General features: G+C 35.8%; 1 protein-coding gene across 1 annotated transcript in view; it reads right to left on the bottom strand.

Moving 5' to 3' along the window:
- Positions 1 to 5,578: 5,578 nt before the first annotated feature.
- LOC115420759 (sphingomyelin phosphodiesterase 3-like) overlaps positions 5,579 to 22,701 on the bottom strand; it is a 31,256-nt gene continuing 14,133 nt past the window's right edge. Inside the window, 7 exon segments of the mRNA XM_030136260.1 lie at positions 5,579 to 7,041; positions 9,201 to 9,369; positions 9,568 to 9,631; positions 10,607 to 10,696; positions 12,673 to 12,834; positions 16,642 to 16,717; positions 18,057 to 18,072. Coding sequence (XP_029992120.1) covers positions 6,940 to 7,041; positions 9,201 to 9,369; positions 9,568 to 9,631; positions 10,607 to 10,696; positions 12,673 to 12,834; positions 16,642 to 16,717; positions 18,057 to 18,072 — 679 coding nt within the window. The 3' untranslated portion in view covers positions 5,579 to 6,939.

Raw genomic sequence — 22,701 nt, 5'->3', positions numbered from 1 at the left:
TTAATGTGGTACATTTACATCAAGATAACATAAAATACTGCAACGTCAGAACTGTAACTGTAATTATAACTTCTGAAATTAAATGTTATTGTTCAGCTTAGACCTAAAGTAATTAGTCATTTAGACCCAAATCTGTAGCAGTTGAAAAATAATAATAAAACAAACAAAAATTAAAATAAATAATAAGAAGGAAATAAAAAAAATAATGAAATAAAAATGAAATATAATAAATGAAATATATCAAATCTAAAAATATTAAATATAATTAAATATAATAAACAAAAATATATAAAATAAAATATATACACAATAAAATAGAAATAATAAAATATTAATGAAGGTAATAACATAGTATTAGTGATACAGGAGTGGATAAAACTCTTTATACAGAACATCAGATGTTCTATATTTTTCACTGTTTCCTGCATCATCTGAATAAATAAATTAAATAATTACAGTTGAGCTGATGAAAAACAACAGAACCTCAAGGTTTAGACACTGAAACCATGACAATGTGCAATGAGAATTATTTATTAACTGAATATGCAAGTTTTATTTGATTTTTAACGAGTAAATTAATCGTGTCTTGTATGTTATATGTTGTGTGATACATGTATGTTTTATGCATGTTTATGAAGGTGCAGCCACGTTTCACTGTATGTAAATACAAAGACAATAAAGTCTATATATTTTTTTAATTTTATCACATAGATGTTTTTGGCAGAAAGTTCTTGTAGGTTTGGATGAGTTACTGAGTCTAATGTTCAAACGATAATGAATTAAGTGAAGTTTTGGTTTAAAGGGAACAGATTTCCCTGTTTTTTTCCCCTCCTCATTCTGCTGAACATGAACACATTCTCCCCATAAATACGTTTAATGAACACTTCTGTACCCACTTTAGTTTGACTCTCAAATCTGCAAAAGCATAAATACATGAAACACTAAAGCAAAAGAGAAATCAATAATCCCTCGGAGTCCGTCTGTGAAGAACGGCGCCTTCTTGCGGATGAATCAGAATAAAACAGCATCAGTGAAAAATCAGAAATAAACCGACTTTTCTGTAAAAAACATCGTCCAACATATGAAACCTGAAACACGTGGCGTCTTCCTTTAACTCACTATAGATCTAGTTTATTTACATGTCTATTTACCAAGAAACAACTAAGATTTGATCAGATGTGTGGAAATAAAAAAATAAAATAAAACTTCTGACTCACAGACTAAAGCTAAAGAAAGAAAGAAAGAAAGCAGATGCAATGAAAAATGAAACAAAGCACAGATGGAAAGCCTAGTAATAAGAAGAATATCTGAATGATTATAATGGTAAGAATGAGACTCATACTGTCGACAAATGACTGTTTTCAGCTGCATTCATTCACAGTCACAACAGAAGGATGATGTAAACCTGGAAAAACGCCGTTGGAACGACAAGTACGAGCACATTTGGACCAAAAAACGTGACGCCACGTCATTTTAACACGAGTTTAAGAAAAAAAAAAGTAAAAAATGCATTAACCCATAAAGACCCAGTGGTACTTATGTGGCAGTTCCCATTTTTAACCTTTAAGTGATTTATCAGTATTTATTATCATATAATAAATAATGTAAATAAATCTTGTATTTTTCTGCATTTGATTCACTGATCATGTAGATGTTCATTTAAACTCAGAGTAAATTCAAAGGTTCTTTTATCAAAACAGAGAAAACTGAAGAAAAGGTGACTTTTTCAGCAAAATCTATCATCAGTTAATAAAACTGCTCTTTTATGCAGATGATACTGTCATTTATGTTACATTACATTATCATTTATTTATGTCCATTTCCCTTTACTGTATTAGTCATATATTGAATGAATCCATCATATTCTTTGACATTTTCTAAACAGGTTAAAGTTTTAATGTATTTCAGGTGAATTATACATTATTTTCTATTTTGTATTTAGCATCATTGTACGACTTTAAAACATAACGACTGAATTAACCCTTAAAGAACTAGAACAATTTTTGTGGCGGGTTCCAAATACATTTATCACCATTCATTATAATATTATCCTCTGCATTTTGTTTTTTTGTTTTTTTTTTTATATTTAATTCACTGATCATGTAGATGTTCATTAAAACTCAAAGTAAATTCTCAAATTATTAAATAAAATCAGAGAAAACTGAAGAAAAAGTGCCTTTTTCAGACAAATCTCTCGTTAACTGAACATAAACCCAGTGCCTCCATCCACTGTCATTGATCCAACTCCATGGGTTTTACTGGTGAATCAATGTTATAGAAGATGACAGTGTTTCCACGGTGACTATGGAGCCTCTGAACGTCCAAATGGGTCATATCTGATGACCATGAAAAGACGAAGAACTGTATTTTACACCAATTATTTCCATGGATTGATAGGATCAATGGATCAACAGGTATTAAACAGTTCAGATCAGTGGATGGTTCTGGTCGGTAGTGGTTCTTTTGGGTCTTTATGGGTCAATAACATGTTTTCGAGCTGAACAGTCAGATGAGTCAGGTCCAAAAACCTGTTGTAAACTCAGATCCCTGTGCAGATCACAGGTTCAGTCCAGATTCATGCTTTACCAACAGGTTTCTACAGAAATATTCAGGCTGATTCCAGTCGACGGCACTAAAAATACCAGCGGTGAGTCCCAGCCCGGTGGGTCAGCACATGAGGAGGTTCAACCGCAAGAAAACAGAACATTTACCCTGAAAAAGGTCAGTTCAGAGGGAACGAAACATGCCTCCATGAGACACATTTTATATAAAAACAGACACCGGGACGCATCCTTTAAAGATACAACATGCAACAGCAGTGAATTAACCCTCTGGTATCCAGGTGAGCATGTTATGCACACCTTACACTTCATGTTATTAAAGGCCATATTATTATTCACAATTTGTTTTAGGTCAGAATTCAAAAGTTCATTTTTGTATGAACTGTTAAAATTCTAACCCATCGCTAAAATCATCAAATTATAAATAATGTTGAATTCCTACACTAACACCCTTCTACCAAGTGAGTACAAAATGACACATTTTAGCATTTAACATCTGACGTAGCACAAAAAATAATAATGTATATTAGCCAATGTTGGTGTTAATCATTGACATATGCCAGGATGAAAAAAAAAAAAAAATTATATGTAGAATATTTTTAAAAAAAAAATGCTTTTTGTTTTTGTAGCAAAAAATATGGTTTATTTACATTACAAACATAACATTTTAAGGGTAAAAAAATATGACAGTTATTGATTATTTGGTATTTTTTGTTTATATCTCAAGTTGATAAAATAAAAAAAAAAGTAAAAAAAACAAACTATTAAAATATTTGACGTTACTTCTCTTCTGCACAGATTACGCGCTTTCGGTGATTAGGGTTTGGTCTATGGGTCGGATACCAGAGGGTTAATAAATATATGAACCTTTTATGTGTGAATATGTATTAATAAATGAGCAGCTTCCCTGAAACGTCGACTAAACACTGACTTTGATGTAAAGGATGAGGGTTGAATTCTATACAAAAAAAATCCAAATAATGATGTTTAAGCTTGTCTTGTTTTGTTTTTGTTTCCATTTCCATGAACATTTTCTGATGCAAAACTACTTTCATAAAAACTAAGCTAATGTCTGTCTTCTACTGTTGTTAAATATAAATGTCACTGCACATGTTACATATTGCACCTTTAAAATAAAGTTAAATCCTTATGTTTAACCAATGGGTCAGTTCTACAGAAACAGATATGATCAGAATGGATGAAAAACAGGTTTTTGCACTAATATAAATGGACTTTCTGCGCAGTTTGTCACCTTTCTAACAGCTGTGAACATTAGCAACATAAAAACATGCACATCATCCAGTAAATGCACCGTGCAGTTTTACAGTGTATTAAAGTGTGAACAGAAATGATCATTATGCATGATTTTCATGCTGATTCTCAACTAACCTGATCATTATTCCAACATTTGACCCAAATGTCCATTGGCTAAAGCTAAACTCACAAAACTCAAAAACTCAAAAATGCAACATTATCAGAAACTTTAATGCTGGTAATGTTACGTTTTATTTTATCAGTTGAACAAAAACTTAAAAGAATATACAAAAAGTCTGTAGATTTTTCAGTTTTTATGAAATAAAAAGTACCTGCATTAATGTTGCCTGTAATATTGCATTTTTTCCCACATATCTAACAGAGAATTTACATCTTTAATTAAAAACAGAATAAAATCATTAAATTCTGGAACTGAACATTGATTGATGATCAGTTTTTCTGCTGAATTTCCTGATGCTCGTCAGTCCACGTATCCAGTTATCTATATAAACTGATAATATCAATCATATCAATAATAACATCATACACATCAGATGGTTTTCATCTCCATGAGCCTGTGTAAATACGCCGTACAGCGCCATCATGTGGTTTATGTCAAAATAAACACAGGTCACATGATAGTGATGCAGTTTTTGTCTCGTACTGTGGCATTTGGACTCCAAAATCTTCAAAATTGAAACTTTGGACAGAGTTTTCAGTAACAATGGTTTCCAGTGACATAAACCAGACTTTTTATGTGGATAAAAAACTAAAACACTTAAAATATAGGTTTTTACAGATACTGGATATGAGTAAACATGGTCTAAGGCTATAACGTCCAGTCCTGTGTAAAAGTCCAGTGTTTTTTTATTATAGTTCTAATGGCCACAAAAGTGGGAGGGATCGGACTTTAAGCGGATTTATATTATTATATTAATTCAGTTTTTTAGATGAAAATGTCCATTTGTTACTAAACAGAGACAGATGTGAAAGGTGTTCAACACAGATGTTTTTAATTATATTATTATACTGTATTTATAATAAAAATTCATCTTATTTTTGGAGTTTGTTCTGAAACATAAGTATAAACATGGACTGTGTAAAAGTCCTTTTTAAAGTTCTAATGTCCACACATCTGCATTTGTCAGTGTTTGTATTTAATCTGATATATGTGGAAAAAAACACAAAACAAAACAAAACCCTATAGTTAAATGGATTAAACAGCTTCTATAAACCACAGTGCTCGTATTAATGTGACCTTTGACCTTAACATGTCTTTAACCCTTCAGTTCAGACATGAACAAATGACATTTATGGCATTAATTTCAAACTGAATAAATTGAACGAGCCACAAAAAAAAAAAAAAAAAAAAAAAGATCAACATGAAGTAAAAATGAACATAAAACAAAAACATAAAACAAACCAACAAAATGACTGAAATAATCAATAAAAGAAACAAAAATGAAAAGAAAAACTAACAAAATGACTGAACTCATAAGTCATCAACGTCAATATTAGCAAAAATGATCAAATTAGTCAACAAAATGAACAAAAACATCAACAGATTGAATGAAAATCAACAAAAATAATAAACAAAATTAAAAAAACTGAACAAAATAATCAAAAAATTGAAAAAAATGGATGAAATGATCAACAAAATTAACAAATTAACGACAAAATGAATAAAATAATCAACAAAATGAGCAAAAATGAACAAAAACATCAACAAAATTAACAAAAATGGACAAAAGTGAATGCACTGATTAAAAAAAAAAGAAAAAAAAAAAAGTCCATAACAACCAGGTTTGATTCATCAGATGATTTTAACTGTTTCTTGTCACGGGGTTAAAGGTCAAACTAAATAGTAACTTTAACCTTTACAACACATTTAGTTCAGTTTTTTGTGTCTTTTAAGGCTGTGAACATACTGACTGTATTTTCTCATTGTATGTGAATAAAAGAAAATAAGAACTAAATATATATGATCATTTAACCCTGAAAAACAACACAGATAAAGGTGGATCCGACTTTTACACAGTAACTGGATGTTATTTCCGTGTTAAACTCAGTCTAACTGTGGGTTTTCTGTTCCTGTTAAAGCTACTGAATGCGTCATACCGCCTTAAGGTTGATGAGGTTTCAGTTGAATCATGATTGGATGAAAAACATCAGCGTAAACGGGTTCAACTGGACGTGATTTGTCAGTTTGACTTTGACAGAACAGTGACGTTTGCTACAGACGGATCATATCTACGTCCTCCGTTCATCAGGTGTGTGTTAGTGCGAGTCCACGGTGCGTTCAGGTGCATACTTCATACGTGGTGCGTTCGGCGTCTCACATGCGCTGACGTACAGGAAGTGTGTGTGCTTCAGGGTAAATGCGATAAATTGAACTCTTCAGGCATCCAAGACTCAAGCAAGCAGTAAAGGTTGTAAACGGACTTCATTTCCCATCATGCATCAGCAAGGCCTCGACGCCTTCAACTATCACCGGAAAATGTCTTTGACCTTCAGATTTGCACCGAAAAAACATGCGATAAGTATCAAACAAACGCTCCGATGTCCCCAAAGTCCCTTTCCACAACTGTTTAGAAACATCCCATAATAATAATAAACAGGCATTAAAGTCCTTATATATAAAAAGTGGTGCAGTGACAATAGAAACGGTTATTTTCTCCATTTTCTAGAAAGACTATGTTTTTGTTTTGTTTTGTTTTGTTTTTTTTAGAAAAAAAAGACACTTGTTGAGGTTCCTGGAGTCGGAGTGGAACGGTGGACGATCCGACCTTTGACCTTTGACCTTCTGAGGACGAGGACATCAGCGTCGTCATTGGAGACAGAGAGTCCAAGTGTCCCTGAAGGTGGAAACATAAAAACCCATCAGACGGAGACGCCACCACATCCGCTGACGGTGGTTAAAGCGGCTACATGAAGGAAACGCCTCCGGAGGAAACGCGTCCGACGGTAAAAACAGCTGATTTTCAGGTGGATTTTCCTTTGTTCTGTCTTTTCTTTCTTCATCCTGGTGTAAAAACGGTGTTGGTGTAAACTCCTGTTTGTAGTGGTGGTCCTCACATGTTCCACTATGGCAGTATTCACTATCGGCTTCTTCTCCTGTGGTCGTCTAAGGCTCGTCGTCGCCAGTGGCAACGGACAATCGCATGGCGACGGACAGGTGGTCGGTGAGGCCGGCCAGCTGGGTGACGAAGCTGAACTCCTCAATGTCCTGGAAAAAAAAGAAAAAAAAGAAAACCAAAACATTAATGTCTGGGTTAATAATAGTCATCACTGCTAAACAGAAAAAAATAGAACATGTGAGAAAAGGATTCAGGTTCAACATACATGAACTAAAAACAGGTCAGAAAAAAAAAAACAAAAAAACAGAATAAACTATAAATAACGACAAATACAAACATTTTAAAGGGAAAAAAGTTAAATTACATTCAGGAAAATGTACAAACTAACCAACAAAATGATTAAAAATGAATGTAAAAGAATACAATAGTCATAGAAATTAACAAAAAAAATGACTAAATTATACAACAAAATTAACAAATAATTAAAAGAACATAATTGCCAACAAAATCCAACCAAAACTGACCAAACTAACCAACAAAATGATTTAAAAATGAACGCAGAAGAATACAATAGTTAACAAAATGAAAAAAAAAGACAAAAATTAACAAAAAATGAACACAATGTAAAACAATTTAAAAGATAATAATAATAATAATAATAATTTAAAAAAAGAACATAACTGTCAATAAAATACCCAAAAATGAACAAATGTTGACCCAAAATAAGTAAAATTACATGAAAATATTTCCATTTATAAACTATCCTTTAACAATAAATGTGAATAACTTGAACAAATATAAACAACATGAAATGTCTTAATAAAAATAAGCGCAATTTGACCAATTTCATTTTGTTGAAGTTTCACATTTTTGCTCTTTTTTGTGCATGTTTTGTTCTTGTTATTATTTATTTTGTTGATTTTTTTTTTTAAATATAATTTTATCCATTTATATTCATTCAGTTCATGTTTCTTAAAATTTGTCCATTTTTAACATAATTTATAGTGTATTATGTTATTTTTTTTTACTGGTCCAAACCACTGGACATTATTAGTCTCTGAATAAAAAATGTGAATAACTTTAACAAATATGAACAACATGACAAGTCTTCATATTTATCAGTGTAATTGTACCAATATTCTTCCTGTTATTAAATATTTTGTGTGTTTGTAGATCCACTGTGATCTATAAGTGTGTAAATGATAAACTGAGGCAGAGTATTGGTAAAATTTCACTTAATTTTCTGAAGAAATTTCGGGTTGTTCATATTATTCACATTATTTAAAGGATAATTTGTATATTTAAACATTTTCAAAATATAATTTAACTTTTTTTTTGCACTAAAATACATTCTGAATGTGGAACCTGAACTAAATAATTTGAACATTATTGACTGTTAGTATCTTCAGTGTCATTTTCATCCCATGTCAGGGACTGGACTGTCTGGTGTCCGGTTTTGGCCCACGGGCCACATGTTTGACACCCCTGCTGTAGATGAAATGTTCATTTTCTTTTTTAAAAAAATGCAATGCATTTAATTGATCAGATGAAATGAAGTTACAGTAAGTGTCCTCTAACACCAGGGGGCAGTAGACACAGACTCATATGATTTTACCGTCCAGTCCATTCATTCTCCTTATGTCACTGATCATCAAGTAAAAAAAAATCTCCAGAATAAAAATTGAAATAATCCCAATTATTTTATATGATCCTGTCCATTCACTTGAATTAAACAAATGATGAAACTAACAGATATATTTCATCATTATTTTATTTACCATCATTTAAATGGAGCTTTAAAAAAAAAAAAAAAAAAAAAAAAAAAAAAAAAAAGACATCCTGTTCAATCTAATTCCTCTTCTACACTGTGGTTTATTTTATTTTATTTTTCCCCCCACGTTATGGTAATAAATTTGGATAGTTTTTACATCATGTTAAATCAAATTAAATTTTTATGAAAGGGCAACAGAGAAATAGAATTAATTTTACATTTGTCAAAATTATACTCCGGTAAAAATAAGTAAAAGTTTGTCTTCATGAGGGGTGTGTCTATAGTAACCACTACCCATGATGCAACAGTGTCACCACCACACATGTGGATGTAATCTATCTATCTATCTATCTATCTATCTATCTATCTATCTATCTATCTATCTATCTATCTATCTATCTATCTATCTATCTATCTATCTATCTATCTATCTATCTATCTATCTATCTATCTATCTATCTATCAACACCACCTCCCACTAAATAACTACATGGGTTTAGTTTCAGTGCACAGCGTCACCACTAGAGGTCCTCGTACCAGTTTCCAGTCCTGGTTCAGGCCTTCGTCGCTGTAGAGGATGTAGTCGATGCGGCGTCCGTTGCCCTTCAGGGGGATCTTCCGTCCTTTCTGGCTGCTGCCGGGACACTGGCTTTTACTGGGAGGAAACACCAGGTACTCCTTCCTGCCCTCCTCGTTCTCCATCACCCTAAAAAAACAGACGCAACAACGACCAGTTTAAGGTTAAACAGGTTTAAACATTTAAACCAGTTTAAGGTTAAACACAGGTTTAAACATTTAAACCAATTTAAGGTTAAACAGGTTTAAACACAGGTTTGAAAACATGTTTAAAAAATGTCCATGAGTTAAAAATGAACATGTGAATGTGTGTGAGTTTGTCTTTTACTTTTGTAAACTTTCAGGTGAACTGATCTCTTCATCATAAAGGCCACTGGGATCCAGAAGTGTACCTGAAAAAACACCAGTAAGGAAGGAAACAAACCAGTAAGAAAATAAAGAAACCAGTAAAAAAAAAACCCAAAACACCAGTAAGAAAAGAAAAAAAAAAACAGTAAGAAAATCAACAAACCAGTAAAAAAAAAAAAACAACAGTAGTAAGGAAAGAATGATTTTATTCACTATTTTAATCATTACTTTCACTGTCCTCTGCGTCATCCCTCCGTCCCTCTACGTCTCCGTCCACATAAATAACCCGTCCTGTGAACAGGTCCGTCCACTGTGTCCCTGAAAAACCTCTGGCCTAAATCCGTCTTCGTGTCCAGACCCAGACCCTGTGACGTTCCTAAAGCCCCTGAATGAGCAGATCCAGTCCACAGAGGACAGACAGGAGGTCCAACACCAGAACATACCCTACACTGTACGGTAATAAATGCCACAGTGTTTGTTTTTACCATTTTATTATTTTTGTCATCAACTTGAGTCATAAACAAAAATACCATATACTCCATACTTGTCATATTTTAACCCTTTAACCTTCGGGTGAGCACATTATGCTCAGTTTGTATCAGGTCAGAATTCAAACACTGTTCATTTACATACATGCATAAAAATTACATTACTTATTTTTTATTTTTTCATCCACTGGTTCATATACATTATTATTTTTTGTTCTGGGTCAAATGGTAAATGTTAAAATGTGTCAGTGTGTATTTTCACTTGGTAGAAGGGTGTTAGTGTGGGAATTTAATATTGTTTATAATATGTTTATATATATGTTCTGATTTTAGTGGATGAGTCAGAATTTTTTTTAAAAAATCACTGAATTCTGACCTAAAACAAATAATATGATCTTTAAAAACATGAAGTGTAAAGTGTTCATAATACACTGGACACCTGAGCAGTCAGACTGCAGCCTGCAGTTTAGGTCTGTTCACATGTTCACAGTGTCATTGTGTCATTGTGTAGTTGTGTAGTTGTGTAGTTACCCAGGGCCCATGGTTTGTCCTCCCCCGGCCCCAGGCGACAGGGGTCCTTGTACTGGGTAAAAAGTGCATGCTGCTGCTCCAGCTTATCCTCTGGAACACACAGACACACAACGGTTACACATAAACACACAACGGTTACACACAGACACACAACAGTTACACACACACACACACACACACACACACAACAGTTACACACAGACACAACGGTTACACACAAACACACAACAGTTACACAAAAATGCACAAACACACAACAGTTACACACAGACACACAACAATTAAACACACACACACAACAGTTACACACAAATGCACGCAAACACACATGCACGCACACACACACACACACACACACACACACACACACACACACACACACACACACACACACACACACACTACCATACAGATGACAGGACACAGATGACACAAACAAAAGGACAGATGCACCAACAAACACACATTATGTATTTGACACATTTAACCCATTTATGTTTGACCAGGAGGGGGCGACACTGAGAAACATCCACCTCCATGAAAGAGAGTATGATTTAGTTTAGGTTCATTATGGTGATGTTTTTGTTCATTTCTGTTCATTTTGTTGATGTTTTTGTTCATTTTCCATTTCACTCACACAGGAACTGGAAAAGGAGCTGCATCCAAACATGTCTGTGAGTTCTTCATCTTCCAGATAAAAGAGGAGGTTTTGAATTTACCTTTAATCTACTGCAGTGGCGGCTGCTGGTCTTTCAGACAGGGGAAGCTCATTGTCGGCTTACATCAAAAAAATTGTCAAGTTATTTAAACATAAATTCGGCCCTCCGTTCCTTTTTAAGAAAATGCTCAGTGACCTTATCGTACCAAGTAGACGTCTTTTCCAGGGACTTGATTGCTAGTTCACTCTGACCTAGCCAACAGTTTGATTGAATTAACTACCTACAAAATAATATTAAACTCGAACAAGAAATGATTAAATTATGTAACTGAAACAAGAAAACACTGAAATTATGTTAAATTTAAACAAGAAAGTACAATGAGTGTGTTTTATTTACAGTGCAAGAAATTAACAAGTCATTTCGTAGTGGTTTCTCTCTCAATTTCACAGCAGAATGTGCGACAGTATTAAACTGAACTGTGTCAGTGAAGGAGCAGATCTCAAACTAGCTGTCAATCAAACGGGATTCAGCCTTTCGACTGATCCTCCAATCAGCACGTGGAAGCCTGGCGTCCAGCCCGGCCAAGCTCCGCCCACAGCTCCATTCACCCCCAGAGACACTGAGCATCTGGGGGCGGGACAACACCGTGGCATTTATCCAATTACCATCCAGTTTTGAGGCAATGAAAAAAAAACTGTTCCACTCAGTCCCATTGAAGCCCAGAGACGGACACAGTCTACGGACAAATGCACTGAGCAGAGATGGAGGAGAAAACACAGACACGGGAATGGAGGAGAAGTGAACAACATCCAGTCCACTGATTTGTGATAAAGCTGATTCTGAACGAACTCGTCTGTGAGATGAACGTGTTCTAACACATTTGTAGTCAATGAAATATCAACACAACCGAACATATTTAACCATTTAATTTTCATAATTTTAGGTGAAGCTGAGCTTCTCTTGCAGTCGGAGAAATCACCTTTCATCTACAGTCAGTACATGTTCATTAACAGGGAACCATCTGTTTTTATTTATTTATTTGTTTATTATGGCTTATTAAAAGTTAACTACATCATACAGATATGTCGACTTTCTTTTTTCATCTACATTCAGCATAAGTTCATTAACAGGTAACGAGACCTCAGATTAATGACTGAACTAATTATTCATCATTTTAATAATGATTTATTCAGTTTTAAAACTTAATACTAGTTTTTTACTCTGCGTCAGGGTTGGTGTTTAGTTCAGCTTTAGTTTAGTCAGAGTCAGACATGATGAGTCTGTTGGGATGAAGTTTGACATGTGATTGACATGTGATTGACAGGTAATTGACAGATGTTTGACAGACAATCGACAGGTGATTGACATATGATTGATATGTGATTAACAGGTGCCTAACGTCTGTACCTGAAGAGCAGTTGTCGAAGTTGAGGTCTCCCAGGACGACGTCGAAGGCCACCAGATCTTCAAACACCTTTTCTCCTTCCGGTTGCCGTGACGACGCCTGGCGGAACTCAGCGCCCCACTGAAGAAGGAGGTCCAACTGCTCACATCGCACGGCAGCGTCGCCTGGGGCAACGGACGGAAAAATAATAATGAATAAAGACCAGCTGTTCCCAAACACAACCATAAACACACACACACACACACACACTCCTTTCTCATATGTTTCATATTTTCTTATATTTATGTAAAACACACTGAACAGGCCTTTTGTCTGATAATATTTAATAAAATCCTGTGTTTTACTGCCTTTAAATCACATATATGAACCAGTTTGAACTGTTTAACATCGTTAATAACAGCCTCATGAGTTCATTTAATAACATTAAAAACACTGATTATGTCAAATTTAAACTTTTATTCACATTTTTGCATTGATATATTAATATTAATACATATTTCAATTTAATAAAAGTTAACTATGTTTATAAGGTAATAAACTCTATCTGTTATGATAATTAACAGTTTATGTTAATAACTTGTCTATTATATGTTAATTAACTGTTAAGTATTTCTTTTTGTATTTTCTTTTTCTATTTTTTCATTATGAAAACTGATAACTAATATTACACATTCATATCTTAATAAATCTTTAAGTATGAGCTCATTAACAGTTAATTATACTTACTTTAAATATTAAAGGTGTAAAAACCAAACTTAAGCTTTATTTTTCTTACTGATCCTTTATTAATAGTTAACAGATGTAACAAAAGAATATTAATGCTTAATAAATCCTTTATTAGTAACTTATTAACAGTTAACTGTAGTTTTTAAAAAAAATAAATATCAGATTTAATGAAAGAACAAATTCCTTACTGGCCTCATAAATCCTTTTACTTTGTGCTTATTAATGTATAACTAAACTGTTATATAGATTAATAAATCCTCAGTTATACACTTATTAACAGTCAAAAACCTTTTATTAAAAAAAACAAACAAAACAGATTTAATGGTAGAACAAATCTTTGTTGGCTTAAAAAGTTTTTAATTATGTGCTTATTAATGTTAACTAAACTGTTATGTAGATTAACAATTCCTCAATTATTCACTTATTAACAGTGACCAGCCTTTTTACATGAGATTTAATGGTAGAACAAATGTTATTTAGCTTAAGCTTTATTATACACTGATGCAAATTTTTCATATTTTTTTTTACATTTAATGGCATTTAAATCTTATTTTATTAAATCTTTTACTGTGTTCTTAATGGTTACTGGTGCTTTTTGCAGGTTCCTGATTTAAACTGATGTCTTTTGCTGATGCTTCCCATTTCTGTCGTAAATGTCACCGTTGTCTATTGTTTGTGTCCGTGTTAGTTTTGTCTGTTTGGTTAAATGTTACTGGTTCTAGTGTTTAGTTCAGTGGGTTGGTTTGTGTCGGGCGTTGGTTTCCAGTCCGATCCAGTAAATGGGAGGAGGAGGTTGACAGAGAAATAACAGCTGAAATGGGGAGAGTGTGAAAAACAAAGAGGTGTGAAGACGTGGAGGACGAGTGGGAGGCTTTGGCTTCAGCTCCACTGGACGAGGAATCCAATGTTTCTGTGAGTTTTACTGGATCTGAGATGAAACTGGGATCTGTGGAGGCGGCTTGAACTCAGACGGGCGAAACCAGCCCACGACACAAAAAGAATTCAAACTGGACCCGTTCGATACTCAGCTCTGAAAAAGTGTACGTATGAGAACCTGTGGACTGGATACAAACACAGAACACACTTCCATTTCCTGTGTCGACAAACCGACGACAAACAATCGACAACAACAAACAACCGATAACCAACAATCGACAACAACAGACAGCCAACAATCAAAAACCGACAACCAACAAGAACCGACAGCCAACAATCAACAACAACAAACATCCGGCAATCGACAAACAACAACAACCAACAGCCAACAATTGACAACAACAAACAACCGACAATCAACAACCAACAACAACCGACAGCCAACAATCGACAACAACAAACAACCGACAACAACCAACAATCGACAACAACCGACAGCCAACAATCAACAACAACCAACAATCGACAACAACCAACAACAACCAAAAGCCAACAACAACCAGCAACAACAAACAATCACCACCAAAAACCACCAACAATTGACAACCAACAACTGACAACAACCAACAACTGACAACAAACTAACAACCAACAACCACCACCAACAAAAACCAGGAACAACCGACAACTAACAATCGTCAACAACGACAACCAACAATCAACATAACCAACAACAACTTGACAGCCAACAATCGACAACCAACAATAACATATATCCTCATTGTCCATCCAGTGCAATATATATTTATCTGTACATGCTTGTTTTTATTCTGTATATATTTTTACACTTTTTTCCCCTTTTAAACTGTTTTGCATTACGCACTACAAGAGAGTTCTGTCTTTTAATTTCACTGTACATATGTATAATGACAAAGTCATTCTATTCTATTCTATTCTATTCTATTCTATTCTATTCTATTCTATTCTATTCTATTCTATTCTATATGTGACAGCACTTGGACAGATTTGGTCGTAGTAGTAGTAGAAGGTTTATGGTTGCTGCTGTTGACAGGTGCGTAGGAAGCAGATGAAAATACACAAACACCTGATACACTGAGCACAGTACTACAGTACTCAGCTGTAGTACTATCAGCTGTAGTACTACTGTAGTAGTACGCATCACAGAAGCCTTTATTGTAGTATGTTCTGTATCTGTGTTCTATCACGCCTCCAGCACTCAACCAGGCAACGCTTCTCATCTTAGAATCAGGTCCCCCCACCCCCACCCCTTTCCACCCAGTTCTCCCCATCGTCCCTGTACATCACATACACCCCCCCCCCCCAACCCCCCCCATCGGGTTTATGTTTGAAGTATCTTTAGAAACAGCCCTGGATCGGTTATATTTAGGCCTGTGAGAAGCATAGGTGGAGTCCAGAAATAGAAGGCAGAGGGGGGATGTGTCTGTGGTAAAAAATGAACCAGGCATCGTCCAGAGGATTTAAATAGGCCTGTGACGCCTTCAACAGCTTGAGCCAGTCGCCATGGGAACAGGGGGAGGGGGAGGAGGAGGAGGAGGAGAAGGAGAAGGAAGAGCAGAAGGAGGAGAAAAAGGAGGAGAAAAAGGAGGAGAAAAAGGAGGAGGAGGAGCGTGGGTTTGATGAGCCCATTTCTCAAGCTGTCTGGACTCAGAAAACACAGGATGGTGTAGATGTAGATGAGGGTGTACGTGTAGGGGGGTGGAGTTTTTGTAGGTGTAGGTGTAAGGGGGTGGAGTTGTGTAGGTGTAGGTGTAAGGGGGTGGAGTTGTGTAGGTGCAAGGGGTGGAGTTGTGTAGGTGTAGGTGTAGGGGGTGGAGTTGTGTAGGTGTAAGGGGGTGGAGTTGTGTAGGTGTAAGGGGATGGAGTTGTGTAGGTGTAGGTGTAGGGGGTGGAGTTGTGTAGGCGTAGGGGGTGGAGTTATGTAGGTGTAAGTGTAGGGGGTGGAGTTGTGTAGGTGTAAAGGGGGGTGGAGTTTTGTAAGTGTTGGGGGGTGGAGTTGTGTAGGTGTCGGGGGGTGGAGTTGTGTAGGTGTAGGGGTGGAGTTGTGTAGGTGTAAGGGGGGGTGGAGTTGTGTAAGTGTTGGGGGGTGGAGTTGTGTAAGCGTAAGGGGGGGGAGTTGTGTAGGTGTTGGGGGGTGGAGTTGTGTAGGCGTAAGGGGGTGGAGTTGTGTAGGTGTAAGGGGGGTGGAGTTGTGTAAGTGTTGGGGGGTGGAGTTTTGTAGGTGTAGGTGTAAGGGGGTGGAGTTGTGTAGGTGTAGGGGGGTGGAGTTATGTAGGTGTCCCTTTCAATGACATAATAAGCCCCTGTGTGTGATTGGTCGGCTGTTGTACCTTCTATGGCGTGCAGGTGTGTACATGTGATGTATCCCACAACCCTTTGCTCCTGATGGGAGGTGCCCACATGAACCTGTAGAGACACAAGCATGATGGGAAAAGTCAAACAACACAACAGCAGCCAGGTCACACAGGGGGAGGTCAAAGGTCAACCATTTCATGCAGTAGTGCAGTAGTCAAACTGGAATTATTATTATTATTATTATTATTATTATTATTATTATTATTATTATTATTATTATTATTATTATGTAAATATCTGTATGTGTAGAATATTTATTACTACTTTTATCTTATCTTATTTATTCAACTGTATGTGTGTTTCTATAATTTTCTGTATATTACACTGCTTTATTTTTTATAATAATAAGTATAAATTGTGGAATTACAACATACGTAACATGGAATTAAACCATTTGATTCATTCATTGTTACATAAGTTTTGAAATGACATAATTACAAGGCCTGTGTTTTTAGAATTAAATCTGTAATTATGAAATGTTGATGTGTTAATGAGCCGTCAGCAGAGGCCAGTGTTGTTCCTGATGCTTCATGTGTTCATATGTTTTAGTACAGAGGTTATGCATATGCAGCAGAACACCCCCCATTCACACTGGGTGTCAAAACAGGCACCGACATGGATGCATTTAGTAAAAAAAAAATACAAAACTGGGAAGAAAAACAATAATTATCTCCTCATCTTCACAGTTTTACCACAGAACCAGTGATTTATGGTTTTATTCATATTTTATATGGAGACGTCACCAGAAAAAGCGTTTATTTCTACAGTAACTGAACCATTTAACCCCTTCATTCCCACCAGATCATCAGTGAAACAGTTACCAGTTTATACAATAAACGTTTGTTCTATATTCATGTTATATGTTCTAATAAACTTTAGACTCAAATGAGTATCTATGTTAATTTTACAGCTTTCCTGAACAACAAAATATAGTTAGTGAATAGAGGAGTGAGGATGAGGAGGAGGAAGAAGAGGAGGATAAGAAGAAGAGGAGGATGAAGAGGAGGATGAGGAGAAGCCAGTGGTTTTATGGTGGGTGATCTGGGTGGACCAGTGGACCAGTGGACCAGTAGACAATAGACCAGTGGACCAGTAGACCAGTGGACTAGTAGACCAGTGGACCAGTAGACCAGTGGACCAGTGGACCAGTAGACCAATAGACAGTGGACCAGTAGACCAGTGGACCCAGTGGACCAGTGGACGAGTGGACCAGCAGACCAGTGGACTCGTAGACCAGTGGAGCAGAAAGCAAGTAGACCTGTGGACCAGTGGACCCATGGAGCAATGGACCAGTGGAGCAACGAAACCAGTGGACCTGTAGGCCAGTGGACAAGATCTCCAGTACACCTGTGGACCACTGGTGGACCAGTAGACCAGTGGACTAGTGGACCCGTAGAAAAAGTGGACTAGTGGACCAGTGGACCAGTAGAAAAGTGGACTAGCGGAGCAGTGGACCAGTAGCCTAGTAGACTAGTGGACTAGTGGACCAGTAGATCAGAACAGAGATAATCCTAAACTGCTCTGTGGTGGTTTCCATCTAGGTCTGGGGTCAACCTTGGACCAGGACTAAACCTCCACCCTAACCTGGATGTGAACAGACTGGAGCTGCAGCTGGAGTCTCAGAATAACCTCTGTGTGTTGGTCCAGTTAATGAAGGCTCTTATGTGTGCTGTTCTAAATGCAGACTGTCTGGGGGGTGGGGGTGGGGGTGGGGGAATCATCCTTCAGCCTGAACTGGACTATTCAGAGTCTAGGTCTGTGGTTTGGAGGGTTTCCTGAGGACAAACACACACACACCAGGTACATTCAAAGCAGACACCTGTAGTTCCATGAATGTCCACTTGAGGCAGGCTCCATTTTAAAAGGACCAACTGTTCAACACAGATGAACTGCACAGTCAACACCACTGATCCACAACTGCACACCTGGGACATTTACACCCTCAAACCTCTGCAAAAGAAAATACACAAAAACCTCTTAACTGTTTGTCTTAATTGTATTCACTTAGCGAATAAGCAGTTATTAAAAAGTTCCAATCAGCTGACAAGACTGAAACTACAACTGACTGAAATTATCTGAAACTACAGCTGTTAATATAACTTATACCAGTGGCAAGATAAGATTAGATAAATGAGACTACGATTAGATAAGATAAAATGAGATTAAGATGAGACCTAAGATAAATAAAACAAGAGTAAGACAAGATAAGATTAAGATAAGACGAGACAAGACAAGATGAATAAGACTAAGACAAGTCTAAGACGAGAGGAGATAAAACGAGATTAACACAAGAACAGGATAAGATATACTCAGATAAGAAGAAATAAGATTACTATAAGACAAGACGAGATAAGATACAACTAAGACGAGACTAAGACGAGACAAGATAAGAAAAGATGAGACGAGATGAGATGAGACTCAGGTAAGACAAGATAAGATTAAGATAAGATAAGATGTGATGAGATAAGACTAAAACAAGACTAGAATAAGATAAAATGAGACTTAGTAATGATGAGAATAAGACATGACGAGACTGAGATGAGACAAGATAAAATAAAATGAGACTAAGATGAGATGAGGCTCAGATAAGATAAGATTAAAATAAAAAGAGATGAGGTAAGACAAAGACAAGACTAGGATAAGATGAGACTAAGACACGACGAGACTAAGACAAGATAAGATTAGATAAAATAAGATAAGTTAAGATAAGATAAGATAAAATGTCCATTCATCATTTTTAATCCTTTCACGTCTCCTTTAATGAAATTCTAAATCCTCATTTACGTCTGTGGTGAATTTCCACTTCTCTTGTGATCAGAGCTTCTTTCTTTCAGTCAAATGGAAGCTGATTGTCCATAATGGGATGACTGTTTTGGCTCAGACCTGCTCATAAAAACCCCCAAAGGCACAATAAAGCATTAGTCTAATGAGGCGACGCTCAAACCCAACACAAAGCTTCCACTGTGGACTCTGAGTCCAGTAAACACACCTTACAGGTCTACGAGGTCTGAGGATCAGATTCAGTCAGTGTTACTGAATGAGTGTTCTGGGACAAAGGTTGGCTTAAAGTGTATGAAACACTGCTCCAGTTGTGTTAAAGGCATTATCAGCATCACCAGAGGACACATTAACCTGGGATAAGGGTTTATGACGGCGAATGGAAGGGGGTCGGTCCGGTCGTATGACCTGTAGGAGGGTTACAACAGACAGACTTTGACCAAATGTAGCCTTGGTAGGATGGAATTACAATGTAGGACAGTGTTTGATTAGATTAGATTAGATTAGATTAGATTAGATTAGATTAGATTAGATTAGTTTAGATTAGATTAGATCAGTTTGGATGAGATTAGATTGGATTGTATTAGTTGGATTAGATCAGATTAAATTACATTATATTATATTATATTATATTATATTAGATTAGATTAGATTAGATTAGATTAGATTAGATTAGATTAGCTCAGTTTGGATGAGATTAGATTGGATTGATTGGATTAGATTAGATTATTTTATCTTAGATTATGTTAGATTAGATCAGATCAGATCAGTTTGGATGATATTAGATTGGATTGGATTAGTTTGGATTGGATTAGATTAGATTAGATTATTTTAGATTAGATTAGATCAGTCTGGATTATATTATATTAGATTGGATTAGATCAAATTAAATTAGATTAGATCAGTTTGGAGGAGATTGGATTGATTTGGATTAGTTTGGATTAGATTAGATTAGATTGGATTAAATTAGATTAGATCAGATTAGTTAGATTAGATCAGTTTGGATTAGATTAGATTAGATTAGATTGGATTGGATTAGATTACTTTGGATCACATTAGATTAGATTAGATTAGATTAGATAGAATTTTACAGACCCTTTGGGCAGAACCCTCAGGAAACTGAGGAGGAAATAACTAACTAAATAAATAAATAACTAGCTTCAATATGTACATAACATTTGACATAGCACAAAAAACAATTATATATATTAACCAATGTTGGTGTTAATCACTGACACATGCCAGAATGAAAAAAAACAAAACAAAAAACTAATACAATTTTTTGGTAGAATATTGAAAAAAGTTTTTTTTTTCCATCAAAAAATATCATTTTGGCATTTTAAGGGGTTAAAAATATGACACTTATGGAGTATTTTGTATTTTCTATGAATTTTTCTGAAAGTGATTTTTTGCAATTCACTATAATATCCTTGCATTTTCCATGTTTTCAGTGTAAATCAGTATTTTATCTATATTAATTCAATGATCATGTAGACATTAATTAAACCTCAGAGTAAATTCAAAGGTTATTATATTAAACAAAGAGAACTGAAGAAAAAGTGTCCTTTTCAGGTCAAATTTATCATTAAGTTAATAAAACTACTCATTTACGCTGATGATACTATCACTTATGTTACATTACGTTATCATATATTTATGTCCATTTCACTTTGTAAAAGTCACACATGGAATGAATCCCTCATATTGTTTGATATTTTCCAAACAGGTTGAAGTTTTAACGCATTTAAGGTGAATAATACATTATTTTTATTTTGTATCATTGTATGTCTATAAAACATAAAGACTATATTAACCCTTAAAAAACTACAACTATTTTTTGTGGTGACTTCCAAATACATTTATCTCCCAATTTGACCCTTTCCAAGGAATCATAAACCATTAATTTAATATTATCATCTGTATTTTACATTTTTCAGTATGAGTTCATGTATTTTCTATATTGATTCATTGATAATGTAGAATGTTCATTGAAGCTCAGAGTAAATTCAAAGGTTATATAACAAAACAGAGAAAAGTGAAGGAAATGTCAGAGTTCAGCTCATTCACTGCATTATTATAGCTATGATATAACTTCAGACAATTTCCTGAAACAGTGGTAAAAATCTTTAATCGTGTAAAGTCAGTTGATCATCAGATAACAGTGGGATTCATTAGATTATAATGAGTATTGACAGAATATCCTCTGCATTAATGCCATTAAAACACCAAACACCATCATTTCCTTCTTTACGCACTGACTTTAGCTGCAACAGGCTGAAATTTTCCTGTAATTTCTTTCCACATTAATAACTAATATCAACTTTAATTAATGCCATAAATGTTCATAACCCCTCATGTGCTTTAAAATACTGGGTCTAATATTTATCTGTGTTCTTTGGATTCCTTTATTGGTTTTTATTGCTCAGTTTGTGTTCTCGTCATCACAGGGATCATTAAGTGTCATCTAATCCTCCGTCCTTTGGTCTTTTTAACATCATTGTTCTTCATCTGAGGCTTCTGTTTTAATATTTCAGAGGTTTATCTCTGTTCAGTAGGTGTGTGTGGAGGAGGAGGAGGAGGAGGAGAGGAAAAGGAGGAAGAGGATGAAGAGGAGGATGAAGAGGAAGAGGAGCAAGACAAGGAGGATGAAGAGGATGAAGAAGAGAAGGAGGAAGAGGAAGAGGGAAACGAGGAGGAAGGACGAGGAGGAAGAGAATTAAGAACAGGAGGAGACGGAAGACGAGGGAGGAAGAGGGTGAAGAGGAAGACGAAGAGGAGGAAGAGGGTGAAGAGGAAGAGGAGGAGGAAGACAAGGAGGAAGGAGAGTATGAACAGGAGGAGGAGGAGAAAGGAGAATGAAGAAGGAGGAGGAGGGAAGAGGAGGAAGAGGAAGAGAAGGAAGAAAAGGAGGAGAAGGAAGACAACTGGAAGAAGAGGATGAAGAGAGAGGAGGAGGAAGAGAATGAAGAAGAGGAGGAGGAGGAAGAGGAGGAAGAGGAAGAGGAGGAAGAAGAGGAGGAGAAGGAAGACAACTAGGAAGCAGAGTATGAAGAGGAGGTGAGGAGGAAGAGAATGAAGTAGAGGAGGAGGAGGAAGTCGAGAGGGAGGAAGAGGATGAAGAGGAGGAGGAGGAGGAAGAGAATGAAGTAGAGGGAGAGGAGGAAGATGAGGAGGAGGAAGAGGGTGAAGAGGAGGAAGAAGAGAATGAAGAAGAGGAGGAGGAGGACGACAACTAGGAAGAGGGGTATTAAGAGGAG

Source organism: Sphaeramia orbicularis, chromosome 6, assembly GCF_902148855.1.
Source record: "Sphaeramia orbicularis chromosome 6, fSphaOr1.1, whole genome shotgun sequence".
In the NCBI taxonomy this organism is placed as follows: Eukaryota; Metazoa; Chordata; class Actinopteri; order Kurtiformes; family Apogonidae; genus Sphaeramia; species Sphaeramia orbicularis.
Note: the sequence above shows the minus strand (reverse complement) of the source record. Positions and strands in the feature narration are given on the sequence as shown.